This window comes from Prinia subflava, chromosome 4, assembly GCF_021018805.1.
Source record: "Prinia subflava isolate CZ2003 ecotype Zambia chromosome 4, Cam_Psub_1.2, whole genome shotgun sequence".
NCBI classification, from domain to species: domain Eukaryota; kingdom Metazoa; phylum Chordata; class Aves; order Passeriformes; family Cisticolidae; genus Prinia; species Prinia subflava.
In genome coordinates, this window is record NC_086250.1 from 23,036,572 (window position 1) to 23,049,954 (window position 13,383).

A 13,383-nucleotide genomic window follows, 5' to 3' on the forward strand; every position below is an offset into this window, starting at 1 on the left:
AAGGATTTGTGATTTTCTTCTCCAGTACATAATAGGCTTCAGGAGCAGCTTGTCTTCGCTTATAGGGGCATCTGGTGACCAGCAGGGAAAACCCTAAGTGAGCCAAATGCAGTTGCTCTGTGTAGGATGTCTTTTGGATGAGAGTCAGCTATTACTGCCTTGCTTAAGAGCAGCACAGAGAACTCAGATTTGTTAACTTCGAATTCAAAAGGAGACAGGTTATTTCCCATCTTTTTGTTCATTTTGGCATTGACTGTGTAGCCTAGTAAACGGGGAAAACTTGAGTTCTTTTTTCAGATTTCCCATAAAGATGATGATGCATAACAGTCCAAAAAGCAGTTGAAGTTCAGGAAGGTGGAGTTAGTTATATTTGACTGCTCATATTTTAAAATTACTCTGTCTACGGTATATTCTTTCACAACTTTACATTTGGAAGAAATTTTGGGCTTAGAGCAAAATTGGTGAACGTAGAGTTTCATCCTAGACTGCAGCGTTGCACATGGAAGCAAAAGGTCTGCTACTGCTTATTCCTGCTTCTTTACATTGTTTTTGTTTGTTGAGAATGTAGAAGCTGCACAGTATTTCAGAGATTAAATAACAAAAGCAGAGTCATAGTGAGTTCTTGTAGCTAACACAGGTTTCAGTGGAAAAACTTCTGATTTTCATCCTTCCTGTTTTTCAGTGCCCGAAGTGACGAAACCAAGTTTAAGCCAACCAGTGGCTGCCAGCCCAATTGGCAACTCTCCATCGCCACCAGTCAATGGTGGCAATAATGCCAAAAGGGTGGCAGTGCCGAACGGACAACCGCCAAGCGCAGCCCGCTACATGCCTCGGGAGGTGCCGCCGCGATTCCGTTGCCAGCAGGACCACAAAGTGTTACTGAAACGTGGGCAGCCTCCTCCACCATCCTGCATGCTCCTTGGGGGTGGAGCAGGGCCTCCCCCCACAGCAGCACCAGGAGCAAACCCAAACAACGCACAACCAGTGACAGGAGTACTGCTGCAGAGTGACAGTGGGACTGCAACCGGCAAGTGATGATAATAAATAATATTAAATGAACATGTTGGCACATGGCAGAAAAGGGATGGCTGAAATTGTACATGAGCCTGTCAATATATAGCAAAACTCAGGTTGCTTTTGGGGGGTTTCTGCACTTTCAGTGTGCAGGCTTCCGTTGGCAGCAATGGATATAATTTTTACTGCTAGATGGAACAAGAGGTTTAATTTTTTTCAAGTCTGTTTTGAGTGGTTTTAATTAGTTGTGGAAATGCTCTGCAGCAAAGTAAACACAAGGCATAAATAAACAGCATTTTATGGTTGTCACTGAGTAGTTCCTAATGGCTCTTCAGGTTTCTTTGTCATGAATTTCCTGTCTTGTCACATTTTTGTATCTCGTGAAACAGGCATGCAAAGGGTAGGTGTCTGTCACATCTTGTTTGGACAGAGCAGAAAGATGACCTAGTACTCCTCACTTTTTGGGGTTTTTTTTGGTAGTAATCTTATTATTTTACTTAGTTAAGCCTTTTTGTACAATTGGTGACTGTTCTTTTTTTACTTTTCCATTCATTTTGTATTCCGGAAAATAAATTGATTTTAGGGTTGTTTGATGAGCGTGAGGAAGTTACAGCTGCTCCTGAATTGTTTCAGACCCTTGGTGAATTACAGTAGCTGTAATACTCTTTCTTTAATTATAATAGTAGAACAAACAAAATTCCACTCAAAATATCTGCCTTCTGAGGAAAGACTTAGGTGACCTGAGAAGTCAGGGACAGCTTCAATTCTAACAATAAGGATGTTTAAAAAAGAAATATTAGATACTTGAAAGTCAAAAAGAAGAAAATAACAATACCAGTATGTCTGAATTTTCTTTGAAAATTGTGCCAGATCAATGGGTTGGTGAATATTTTACCATCATGGAAGTAAACGTTTTTTTAGTTCTCTGTGGTTTGAAGTAAAAACAGAGGTGACTTGTAGAGAACCAAGTGAGCTAACTGGGATGGCTGTCCTTATTAAATAGTATTCTAGGAAAATTAATAATTCCATTTGTTTTGTTGTTTCACTACTTGAATACATTTGTAGCAAAGCCCTGTTTGACAGAGTATTTATCTTGTCTTTGATAATTGCTGTTTAATAAAGGAGAAAGTGAATGTCAAACTTCAGTGGCAAAATTTTAACTCATCAGTTTAAAAACAGATGTCTTGGAGATAACTTACTTTGATAAAACACCTGAAACAAAATATGCTCTGAAGTCTGTGGTTCCTATATAAAATCTTAGCACTGGTATGCCTTCACAGTTATTGTAGTAGACTGACTAAGGAAAATTTGTGGTAGTGAAGCATTCTAAAAGTTTTCGAAGCTTCTCATGAGCAACATTTTTTTTTTGCTGTGGGGTGTACTGTATGTGGACCATTTTGAAGTATTTTGAGAGGCTCCTTAAATTGTATGCTCCTTAATTATTTGACACTTAGTATTTGTTTTTCTGAAGTTGAAAGTTGGTATTACAAATTCTCATATTTTTACACTTCATTTAATAGTGTATTAACAACTAAGAGGTTATATGGCTGTATTAGCCAGTGGTTAGTTGCATTATCCTGATGTAAGTCAGGAGTGCCAAGAAGGATACAGGTCCTTGAGACTTGCCTTACCCCATCCATTTTTCTGTACCATAATGAGTTAACTGGGCTGGGGACGTGACTTGTATTAAAATTAAATCAGGTTGGTTTTTAAAGCTAATTTCAGTCTGCATTACTTTTACCCATTCACCTAACTGAATATCAGTAAGAATGTGCATGCTAGCATGCGCATGTGAGAGTAGGTGTGCCAGAGGAGTGGGAATGAGCAGGTGAACAAGGGAGTGGGTGGGGCTGTCTTAGGTGCTCTATCAAAGTGCTTATGGAAGTGCAGTGTTGTTATCTGCCTTGTACATCGTTTATCCCAGGTTTATCAGATCTGGCTGTTGGCCAACTGAACTTCAGTTTTGGCCCAATTTGGTTGAGCACATATGCACTGATAATGTGGTTAAATTCATGCCAATGAAAGAAAACAAAAGTAGGTTCCCAATGGGGACGATCATGCAGCTTGTCTACTTGCTCACATTCTTATAGTCACCAGATTGTCATAGGTGGTGTTGGTGATGATAAAATACTAAAAGTCAACACGTAGTCCTTCTTCACATGGACCCTTTTCTACCAGGATTGAAATCCTTCTGGCAAAACCAGTGCCCTGAAAGATGACATCAGGTTTACTCTTGTGTCATACCAATGCAGGGGACTGAGATGATGGGTGTTCTATATAATTTTTCCAATACCAATGATAATTCAGGACATACAAGACCGGTTTGAACAAACAGGTTTTAATTTTATTGGTGAAAGTCTTTCAATAGTTATAATTGTTGCCACTGTCAAATACAGCAAGGGAAGGCTGGTTTCATAAAATAGTCCATTAAGTTGTCTTAGCATGCTATATGTGAGCAAGCTGAATACTTTTAGAACATCTTCACAGAAGTTAAATGTTCTGTTAAAGTCACTTATTAGAAGATCTTGTTTGGAGCTGCCTATGCATCATTCATTGGCTGAACCATTTCAAAGTTCAAAACCTTACAACCTTGCAGTCTTTTGAGCTTGTCTTTGTCCTCCTTAGGCTCTTCTTGTGATCTGACTAATCAGATTTTTTTTTTAATTGGAAAGGAAAAAAAAGGGTTGCTCTGTGCTAAAAAGATAGATGAATAAAAATACCGGTGGAGTCATACTTCCTTGCTGTTGTTCAGTTTGCATTTGCAGTTAAAGGAAAAGCATGTACTTGGGAACTGCTTGATCTTTTGGATCTTGGTGGGTGAGACATAGTGGTTGAAGACAACCTACCGTTCATCAATATTCAAAGCTTACAAGGGAGTTCTAACCTTGCTGTAAAGTCAGGATCCTCATTGGTGGCACTCAGTGAAGGGAGATCTGGAAGGCATTCATTGGATGTTCATTGTTTAAGCTAATGAACTGAAAGCCTCAGACAGGTACTGAATGCTGATCCGATCTTCTGTTGAAAGTATTAGCAACCAGAAATTGTGATCTTTACTTTGGAATATATAACATAGGAATTAAGGCTGGGAGGAAAGTTGCACAATTTTTTAAGTTGTCATATGAGCCAGTACTGGTAGTAACAGTATATATTCACTTACGAATACTGCTGCAGCTGTTACTATGGAGTTTATGCTCTGCAAAATAAGTGGGATAACTGATGTCAAAAACCTGATGTTCTATGCTTGTAAATAATATGGATTACTAATGACTTTCTTTTTTCTTTTTCTTTTTCTTTCTTTCTTTCTTTTAGATTCAGCAATTGGAGGTGCTGCTGCTTCAAATTATGCAAATTCCACTTGGGGTTCTGGAGCATCCTCCAACAGCAGCACCAACGCCAACCCAACTCACGTCTGGGACAAGGTGATTGTAGACGGGTCTGATATGGAAGAGTGGCCTTGTATTGCCAGCAAAGATGCTGAGTCTTCTTCCGAAAACACCACCGATAACAACAGTGCCTCAAACCCTGGCTTGGAGAAGAATGCTCTGCCAGGAAGCACCACTAGTAACAAAGGAAAAGGAAGCCAGTGCCAGTCTGGAAGCGCTGGAAATGAATGTAATCTTGGGGCCTGGAAATCTGATCCCAAGGCTAAGTCTGTTCAATCTTCCAACCCTGCTGCCGAGAGTAACAATGGACTAAGTAATTGGAGGAACTCGAGTGGACAAGACAGAATTAGTCCCGGTTCTGGCTTCAGCAACTTTAACCCAAATAGCAACCCATCTGCTTGGCCAGCACTGGTTCAAGAGGGCAATTCTAGGAAAGGAACTCTGGAATCTGATAGTGGTAGCTCCAATGCACAGATTAGCACAGTAGGTCAGACCTCTAGGGAACAGCAGTCAAAGATGGAAAATGCGGGTGTTAACTTTGTCTCTGGCAGAGAACAGGCTCAAATTCATAACACTGATGGACCAAAAAATGGAAACACTAACTCCTTGAACTTAAGTTCACCAAACCCTATGGAGAATAAGGGAATGCCCTTTGAAATGGGCTTGGGGAACCCTTCCAGGAGCACTGACACCCCTTCTCAGAGCACTGGAGAAAGAAAGATGGGGAGTGTTGGATCTTGGGGTACAGCTAGGGGGTCTTCTGGAACTGACACAGTCTCTGGGCAGAGCAATTCTGGAAACCATGGGAACAATGGAAAGGATAGAGAGGACTCCTGGAAAGGACCTTCTGTTCAAAAACCTAATCGGTCAAGAAGTGATTCTTGGGATAACAATAACCAGTCTACGGGTGGTGGGTCTTGGAACTTTGGCCCTCAGCATGCAAATGAAAGCAAATGGGGTGAAGGGAACAAATTAACATCTGGGGTCTCTCAGGGAGAATGGAAACAGCTGTCTGGGTCTGATGAACTGAAGATTGGAGAGTGGAGTGGTCCAAACCAACCAAATTCTAGCACTGGAGCATGGGACAATCAAAAAGGCCACCCTCTTCCTGAAAACCAAGGTAATTCCCAGGCTCCCTGTTGGGGAAGATCTTCCAGCTCTGCAGGAAGTGAGGTTGGAGGTCAAAGCACTGGAAGCAACCACAAAGCAGGAAGTAATGACAGTCACAATTCTGGACGCCGATCATACAGGCCTACACATCCTGACTGTCAGGCAGTCCTGCAGACATTGCTGAGCAGAACTGACCTGGACCCTCGAGTGCTTTCAAACACTGGCTGGGGCCAGACTCAAATTAAGCAAGATACTGTGTGGGATATTGAAGAGATGCCACGGCCCGAGGGGAAGTCTGATAAAGGAACTGAGGGGTGGGAGAGCTCTGCCACACAGACAAAGAACTCAGGGGGCTGGGGCGATGTACCCAGCCAAAGCAATCAAAACAAGTCTGGATGGGGTGAGCTCTCAACTCCAACAGAGTGGAAGGACCCCAAAAATACTGGAGGATGGAATGACTATAAAAACTCCAATTCTTCTAATTGGGGAGGAGGAAGGCAAGAAGAAAAATCATCTTCTTGGAATGACAACTGTAATAAGGATCAGGGATGGGGTGGACGGCAAACTAATCAAGGATGGTCTTCTGGAAAGAACAGCTGGGGAGAGGAAGTAGACCAAACAAAAAACAGTAATTGGGAAAGTGCAGGAAACAAGTCAGTGTCTGGTTGGGGTGAAGGTGGGCAAAATGAGATTGGAACTTGGGGTAATGGTGCAAATACAAGCTGTCCTTCAAAGGGTGGATGGGACGATTGTAAAAGGACTTCAGCATGGAACGAGACGGGTCGACAGCCCAACTCCTGGAACAAGCAGCAACAACAGCACCAGCAGCAACAGCAGGAGTCTTCTGGTTCCTGGGGTCCACCATCCCAAACTCCAAGTAATGGGCGACCTGCAAACCCAAACTGGAACAGTGGACCACAGTCAGCTGCCCCCAAAGAGGAGGAGCCTAGTGGCTGGGAAGAACCTTCTCCACAGTCAATCAGTCGAAAAATGGATATTGATGATGGCACTTCAGCGTGGGGAGATCCTAGCAGTTACAACTACAAGAATGTGAATCTGTGGGACAAGAATTTACAGGGAGGTCAGGCCCCACGGGAGCAGAGCCTGCCTAATCCAATGACTAGCAAATCACAAGCATCAGGTACTAGTCTCATTCCTTTCTTCAGCAAGCTCCTATGTATGACTGTAACCTTAAAGCATAGGAGAGATGTTTGCAGCCTCTAATTCCTGATAGTTTTATTCTATAAAGGACACCAGTTTCTTATTTGAATATTTGGTTCTCTATTTAAAGTGTCTTAAAATCCATCAGTCCTCTGCTTGTGCTTCAGTAACTGTGGTCTGAATACTGGTTACCTTGCCAGGAAAAGATGTTGTTAGCTGACAAATCTGCATATTCAATTTGACCTCTGAAGAACAGGTTGAATTACAGAATCAAAAACCTTTAAGGCTGAGTCCAACCATAAACTTAAAAAGCCCATCACTGCCTACTCCATGACTAAACTGTGTTCCTCAGTGCAACATATGCAGGACTTTTGAATACCTGCAGGGATGGTAACTCAACAACTCAACCACTTCCCTGAGCAGCTTGTTCCAGTGCTAGGCAATCCTTTTGGGGAAAAGTTTTTCCTAATACCCATTTGAAGCCTCCTGCCATGGTGGAACTTGAGGTCATTTCCTCCTGTCCTGTTTGTTGTTACTTGAGAAAAGATACTATCCCCCACCGTGGCTATAGCCTGCTTTCACATAGTTGTAGAGAGCAGTAAGGTCTCCTCTCAGCTTCCCTTTCTCTGGACTAAATAGCATTTTTTCTATTTAATTATTAGAGAAATGGGGAGAAAATCTTTATTTTTAGTCAATACTCTTTTGCTCTGAAATACTTAGTTAGCACTTGAAATTGAGTATGTCTATGACAGTGTTTTAGTCAAGTTTGGCTTTGCTGTAGGATAAAGAATACTTGGAAAAATATTTTCTTCTTTGGAATAAGGACAAGAAAAAGTTACATAGTCTGGAAATGTATTAAGAAATTATTATTTAAGCTTTTCCTCTGACTCAAAGACACTTTAAGAATGCTATCTTGCTTTAATACGTACTAGAAATATGTACTTTATTCTGTATGTAAAATCCCTAAGTTAAATGCTTGTAATTAGTCACAAAAGTTCACAGATAGGAGGACAGTATTAGATGTGGGGTTTGTGTTTAAGCTGGGAGAAGAGTATTACTCATCATAGCATTCACTTCTTTTTCATCCCTGGAGGTCAGTGCCCACTGTAAATTTGTTGTGAATGATTGTGAATTCTGTTGCACCCATGCTACTGAGAACCTAAAGTTCTCTTCAAGAAGAACAAAACAGTAGATTAATGACGTGGTGCTGCACTGCAGTAAACAACTCATTGTCTAAATGATCTGTAATGAAACTTCTTTCTCCTTTGTGCAGTCTGGAGCAAAAGCACTCCACCTGCTCCAGATAATGGTACTTCCGCCTGGGGTGAGCCAAATGAAACCAGTCCCGGGTGGGGTGAAGTAGATGATACAGGAGCATCGACTACAGGCTGGGGCAATGCACCTTCCAACGCCCCGAATGCCATGAAATCTAGTGAGTATAGGCCAAATATTAGTTTCTTTGCAATTGCTGTGGAGATTTTTTGTGTTTGGCCTTTTGACAGAGGTCACCTGTGGAGGAATTATTATCTGAGGCCTAAAAGCAGTGTTGAATGTTTTCATAGGATTTTGATGGATGAGTATTAAGTGTTTGTAAATGACTGAAACTGTCTTTTAAGGTAGTAAAAAAATTCTAATTAAGCAATTAAATGAGCAGCTCTGATTCTGGAAGTGCTGAAACACAGTAAGAAAATGTGTATTTTTCTCTGGCTGCCTACTTGTTATATGGTAAGTCACTTTTTCTGATCATGGCAGGATAAGGCACGCACGCACAGTACTGACAAATTTCACTGTGGAGGCCATTAGATGGTTATCTATGCTTTGATAATGCAACTTGGCTTTGAATGGGTTTCTTTAATTGTATAAGTGATAAAAATTGTAACTTCAGAATTGCACTTTGTAGTAGAAGCTAGATGCCTACTGAAGTGTCTTTCATGAATGAGACATTGAAATATTTTGAAAATTTACTTCAGAGTTAAAATTTTGCTATATTAAGAGGTTCTGTGGATATTATTCTTGATTATGTAAGTTTTTAGTATAATTTTTATTTCACTCTTCTTAAGGAAAAAAACAACAAACACAATGTTATTGCCAACGTCAGTAACATTTGGATGTGAGGTTTACTGTAGGAACTACTGATGTGTGACAGTTTCAGTGTTTGGTGTTTTTTTGTGGGATATGACTAGGAGAAAATAAAAAGCACAACAGGCCTAAACTTTAAAAGTTAGAAAGATACTTTATTTACCATCACTAGAGAATGAAGGAAAAAAATGAAATTAATAAAATAAAATTGAACCCTTCAAAACCCTTCTACCTTTCCCCACAAATTGTTCACTTTCCCACAACCAACACAGAGAGACAAAACTAAATTTTAGTTTAAATTTTTAAACTAAAAATTTAAAGTGATTTTTAGTCAGTTTCATCATTTAAACATAATCTTTCATCACTTGGGAGAGGAGTCTCTCTTGATGGATTCTACTGACAAAACAATTCCTTTGTGGGTTTTAACTGCCACAAAAAAAACAGCCTACCAGTAAAAAAACCTGTTTCTGTAACCCCTCCCATTAGCGGTTTCCCAAGCTGCTTATGGGTCATGGGTCTAGACTTTTGCATATTAGGGTGTCACTTTTTAAAGATGCACAACTCAAAGGAACAAAGGATTCTTCTTGTCAGGGAACAGAAATATCTTCTCAGTTCTTCACTAGCACAAATGACTTATCTCTATCTATGTTCAAGCATCTCATAAGATCAGTGTCACTTAATCCATCACACACATCTTTGTTCAAAATCCACACACAGATCTGAACAACATCTCCCTAAATGCATATCGCTCCCATGATTTGAAGGGATATGTTAGTCCACCTTCCATGGTTTACATCCAGAGAAGTCCAGTCAGAAATGTCCACTTCCTCAATCCCTTCTTCCAATAGTCTTTATCAATTCTTTCACTGACTCTATCATGCTCTTTCTCTATGTGTTCCTTCCTCTCTCTCTCAGGGAACGGGTTGCAGTTCTGAAAGCTTCAGCTTGCCTAGGTCCTCTCTCTCTTGGCTGCGGGTTGTGGTATCACATTTCAAGGCTGAGCAGAGCTCCGAGCAGCTGAGCAGTCAGGAATTATATGCTTACAAAATGTCTCTTGCCCACCCCTGGGTTTTCATGGGGTGTGCCAGCCCAGAGCTACCATCAGAGGACACAGACTCCCCCTCCCCTGCTGGGGGAATGGCTCAGGACCACGGCCAGGCCTCAGGCCGGCTTCCCCTCCCAGTAGGCGGAAGTGGCAGGGTGTTTTACAGCTGCTAAAAAGCCGGGCTGGGCCGGGGGCATATTCTAGTCCCGTCCCCCAGCCCGGGAGTCACTGGGCCATTCGGGTCTCCCGTAAAAAGCCTGGGCAGGCCAGGCGTCCCACCCCCCCTGCAAGGAGAGAGCCGGAACTGCCTTCTTACCTCCTTCGAGACCATAAGGAAAAGGAAGTTACTCAGGATCTCCCAATATTTAACCCTGTAGGTCCACGGAGATGTATCTGTTGTTAATTGGTTCTTTTCTGGAACTTTCTGAAAACTCACTTCCTAGTCAAAACCACCACATGATGATACACAACTGAACTTGACTTGATGATGCCCACTCTAAAACGCTTTCCAACCCAGAAGTTGCTTTTGCAACATGTAATTGTTTGAAATTAAGTGCTGTGTTGATAGCTTGCTTTTGGGTCGTTGTCCCTTCCTCCCACCCCAATTAAATAATTTGGCCATTTCTGAAACAAAAGAAGAGCTTTGCTTCCTTAGTGTTACTATTGTGGCAGGCTTTTGTGGATAACAGGCTTCCCATTCCTGCCACACAGACTTGGCACTTTGAGGATACTAAGCTGATTTTTGATGGATGTATTCTTTTATCTATAAGACACCTAACTATAGCCAAAATAAGAACTTCTGAAATTGATCTGTTGAAAATTCTATTGATTTGTTAATGCTTAATACAGTCTTTTAAGGCTATACATGGACACTTGCTTACCATAACTGGTCTGTATGTGTGCCATAACCAAAGAACTGCAACCTATATGTGCTGTTTTATATGTGAGCTATCCCCAGGTCTAGAGCAAAATCTAGTGACAGTCATCTAGCCATGATTGGAAAAGGAAAAAAAATCAGTTTGGAGCCAAGAATGGAAGCATGGATCAGTATCCACCTGTTGAAAAAACTAGATTTACGTAGTTCTGCTGGCATTGATAAGAATATTTTGTCAGAAAGTGGAGAACAAATTCAATTTTCTGTAAAATCTCTCTCTCTCTCTTTTTTTTTTTTTTTTTTAATTTTGAAAATTTCATTTGTGTTCTATAGCTGCTGGTACCTCCATATTCAACAAATGCAAAAAATTAAGCCTGTGTCATACAGACAAGTCACCTTTATGTCACTGTCCATTTTCATGTTTAAGAATCCAAGGGAGTTGTCAGTGCAGAAAAATAAATCTATAGTCACGTAGTTAAAATCAGTATCATAGTATATATTTAAGCACTGTCACTGGAAATAAATTAAAGCTGCAGGGACTATCCAGTATATTTCCAGATTGCATTCTTGACTCTGTAATCATAATACTTAAATGTAGCCTTCTCTGTGTAAGTAGCACAGTTAAGGGGTCAAGAGTTAGATTTTTTGCACTTGGGCCAGTATGTTTCAATAAGCAGCCCTCAGTTTTAGTACTCAATTGAACAGATTTTAAAAACCTGTTTCCTGTGAAGTATTTGAGGGTTTATTTATGATGCATTTTAAAGTTTCTGTTAGACCACCATAAAATGCGGCTGTACTTATTTTCATTATGATCAGGATAGGGATTCCAATGTTAGACTAATTGCAGTTCCTGAATTTTTTTTACATTCAGGTTTTCTGCTATGTATGTTAATGTCCTTATTCCTGATTTCCACACTCTAACTCCAGACAATTAAAAGATTAGTTATTACAAAGGAGATGATGATGATGATGGTGGAAGTCTTTTTTAAAGTAGATAAATACTAAATTGACAAATAGGGGAATAAATATGCAGAAAGAAGAGATACAGCCAGAAGAACAGTTGGATAGTGGACCAGATGAGGACTTGGGACTCCTGATGGCTTGTCCGTAAAGGTTAGAATTCCAAGTTGGGTGATAATTCTAGAGAGTAACAGCAGAAAAAGAAGCCAGCAGGGAAAAGCCTGAACTGATACAGTGAAGGGGTTGTAGCTTTCTGATGTACTGAAACAGCTCTGTTAGTCTCTTTAGTAACATTGTTAGAAACAGAATTTGTAGTAGAGGGGTTGGTTGGTGGGTTTTTTTACATTAAACTACTTTTGGTATTATTTGTACCAGAGGGTAGTGTCAGGTTCTTGCCTTCAGATTTTACCTAGTTGTTGTTCCTGAAAGCTGTTTCTGTAATTTTGTGGAAAAGTGAAGGGCAAGGGGGATATTAAGTGTGCTTTGAAGATTTTCATTTGCACTCAAAAATAAATAGATTGTCTTTTAAAGGCAGCTATATCTATATAAGACGTCCCTATTATGTCTTTAAAGGTTTGACATTTCTTTCAAATAGTTGCAAAACATGACATGCAAATAGGCCACAAACTCTTGTGTTTTGGGATTCATGCACAAGTTTTACAGCTGTTTGAGTGAGGACACTTTTTTTTTTTTTTTTTTTTAAGTTCCTTTGGGATTCTGATTATCTCAGCTAATGTTGCGGTGTCACATCACCAGCTACATGGTATTATAGACAGCTTTTGAGCTTTTTTTTAATTATTATTTTTCTGAAGGTTCTAAATCTATGCAAGATGGCTGGGGAGAGAGTGATGGGCCAGTGACAGGAACACGTCATTCCAGCTGGGAAGAGGAGGAGGAGGGAGGAGTCTGGAACACAGCAGGCTCTCAGGGAAGCAGTTCCTCCCACAACTCAACAAGCTGGGGGCAAGGAGGAAAGAAAACACAAATGAAGGTAAAGTGCTTGAATGATTCATTACTACTGTGTTGTCTGAAAGCAGTCTGACTGATATGTTAGAGTATTATGTAGTTGTTTTGTAAGAAGGTTTTGCAGAGTTACAGAAGGGTGCCTCTTAAACTAGCATAAAAAATGGGAGGTTTTCAGATTTGCTTTAATTATTGCACCTGTTACGACTAATAAATCTTCCAGTAGATTTCAAATTCTCCTGATTTGTAAGCTGCACAGCCATTAGTAAATGAAAATAAGTATCCCAAGGCCATTTCTCTTCTCTTGCTGACATATTTTTTTGTTAGGCTGCTGTGGTTGTTCTTGCATTGCCTGCTGAAATTCAGATTCCACAGTCACTTTGGCACATGAGCTTCTTATTTCTAACAGCTGTTGGATTTATGTCTGACTTGTGTTTGTTGTTGTTGACATTTGGCCCCAGGAGCAGGAGCTTGGCTGTAGTCCTGAATAAATTTCTTTCTAATGTTTGTTTGCATTGAAGTTCTTTAGTACAATAACAGTTGTTACTATATTAATATTAGATGGACTATGCTGTGTCTGCTTCTCATGAAGTAGGTAGGACAGACTCAAAAGGCAGTGCAGTTTCCTATGATGTGGAGATACTGTTGTGATATGACAGGGAGTTTTACAATTCTTGTTTTGCAGAAATTATTCTCAGGAACCTTTTTCTCACTTAAAGCTTTTTTTTTTTTTTAACCACCAAAACAACTAGGAATTTTTTCACTGTTGAACTGGGCTATTATTGGTTATAATG

General features: G+C 40.3%; 1 protein-coding gene across 8 annotated transcripts in view; it reads left to right on the forward strand.

Moving 5' to 3' along the window:
- The window catches only part of TNRC6B (trinucleotide repeat containing adaptor 6B), a 139,005-nt gene that overhangs the window by 85,593 nt on the left and 40,029 nt on the right, over nucleotides 1-13,383 (forward strand). For 7 of the 8 annotated variants that reach the window (XM_063395963.1, XM_063395964.1, XM_063395962.1 and 4 more), the window contains 4 exons: nucleotides 683-1,027; nucleotides 4,324-6,648; nucleotides 7,942-8,100; nucleotides 12,439-12,617. In XM_063395963.1, coding sequence (XP_063252033.1) covers nucleotides 683-1,027; nucleotides 4,324-6,648; nucleotides 7,942-8,100; nucleotides 12,439-12,617 — 3,008 coding nt within the window. The remainder of the gene's footprint in view (nucleotides 1-682; nucleotides 1,028-4,323; nucleotides 6,649-7,941; nucleotides 8,101-12,438; nucleotides 12,618-13,383) is intronic. The other variant, XM_063395969.1, reaches the window with a different exon arrangement.